Raw genomic sequence first — 1,875 nt, forward strand, 5'->3', positions numbered from 1 at the left:
AAAGGCAGGGATTTTCACAAAGCCGACAAAAAATAAAACAAAATTCGAGGGAGGAGTCGACGAAATTCGAGGGAGGAGTAGATGACGAGATTCGAGAGAAGTCGACGATGAAATTCAAGGGAGAAGTCGACGACAAAATTCGAGGGACGACGAGCTACGATGCAACAAGATTCGAAGGATGAGCTTTGAGGGAGGAGTGAGCAACCAGCTTCGAGGGAGAACAATGAATACCCGAGCTCTAGAATCCACTTGGAGTCACGGATCTGAAGGAGAGAGAAAGAAGAGAGAGGAGCTCATCTACTTGGAGTTAGATCTGAAAGGGGGGGGGGGGGGGGGGGGAGAGACGAACCGATCAGATCTGGAGGACGAGGTGAGGGGAGAGAGAGAAAGAGAGGAGAGAGCAGGCGATCAGATCTGGCTGGAGGAGGCTGATAGAACGAAGAAGAAAAGTGAAACCCTAGCTCTAGAATCCTCTCTCTTAGCTATTTATATGGATAGCCTTTGTAAATAAAATTTTAGATAAGTAATATTTGCAATACATTAAATTAATAGGACTAAAATGCAAAAACTAATCAACTAGTTAATGGACTTCCGAAACAAACATACATTTTGTTAAATTCTATTCATTTATAAGCGGAATACTAAAAAATATTTGTTTAGTACTAAATGAACTACCGAACCGAACTTGATCGAATATCTAGACGAATAATAATTTTGATCGAATATCTAGACGAATAATAACCGTCATAAGACTATTTATATATGGGGAAGAAGCTGTAAAAATAATTTTGATGGGTAATATTTGCAACAAGTTTAATTTATAGGATTAACATAAAAAGGTTATCGAATAGTTAATAATCACCCTGATCGAATATAACTTTAGTTAAATTCTATTTGTTTGTAAGTTGAATACTGAAAATAATCATTTAGTATTAAATGAACAGTCAGATCGAATATGACCGAATATCTGGACGGAGATTAAGCGAATTGTTTATTAAATATTTGGTTTGTTTCCACCCCTAACCATCATATACTGCTTTGAATTATTCCTCAACGCAAGCCTCAAATTAATCTGAATAATCATCAATGTAGACGAATGTATAAGCGTCAGATCACAAAAATTTTGGTAACATAAATTTTAAATTTTAAGAGTATAATAATCAAATCAAATGTATTAAAACTTAGAGAGGAGCAAATTTAAAATATAATGATAAAAAAATAAACGGCCGTGCTTTGCACGGGGTCCATACTAGTATATTGTACCATAAAATCACATGCTTATCATTCCTATTTCATTTGCAGCCCTTTCCTTGTTGCGTGAACCCAACATGTCCAATACATGAAATTTGATAAACTAATGCAAATCAGTCTATGGACATTAAATCTTCTTCTTTAAACCAGGTCTCCCTGTTTCTCTTTCTCACTAATTGCTCATTTCTTGCTGATATCACTGCATATACAAAACTGAAAACTAAGTAAAGATAACAACTACAGATGACATAACCGAAAACTTTGACATTAACTTCAAGAAACAATGTAAGCAAACAGTAATCAGAATCACATGTCTACTATATAGCAATAAATTCTCAAAATCTCCTCTTGCCAATAATCTCTCGACAAACGATAAATTAAAGAAATGCTAACATATACAAATATGGACCTGATACTCTAAGGTACTAATTGGGTTGAGGTGAATAATTAAGTATGATAAATTAGTTTCGACCTGTATAAAATTAGGCTTACCCATATTCAAAGTTTTCACGGGTTAGCATGGACTAGAGGTTCAATGGATCAAGAATGACAATATTTATCTGATTTGTATCTGCTTACTAATGAGGAATACAGTTATCGATATGATTCTTCTTTGATAACAAA

The 1,875-nt window shown here is 34.8% G+C and overlaps 1 protein-coding gene across 1 annotated transcript in view; it reads right to left on the reverse strand.

Annotated features, from left to right (window-relative positions):
• Positions 1,391 to 1,875, reverse strand: part of LOC109845774 (putative invertase inhibitor) — a 1,334-nt gene continuing 849 nt past the window's right edge. The window contains exon 2 of the mRNA XM_020415042.1: positions 1,391 to 1,450. Coding sequence (XP_020270631.1) covers positions 1,432 to 1,450 — 19 coding nt within the window. The 3' untranslated portion in view covers positions 1,391 to 1,431. The remainder of the gene's footprint in view (positions 1,451 to 1,875) is intronic.

Source organism: Asparagus officinalis, chromosome 6, assembly GCF_001876935.1.
Source record: "Asparagus officinalis chromosome 6, Aspof.V1, whole genome shotgun sequence".
NCBI lineage: Eukaryota > Viridiplantae > Streptophyta > Magnoliopsida > Asparagales > Asparagaceae > Asparagus > Asparagus officinalis.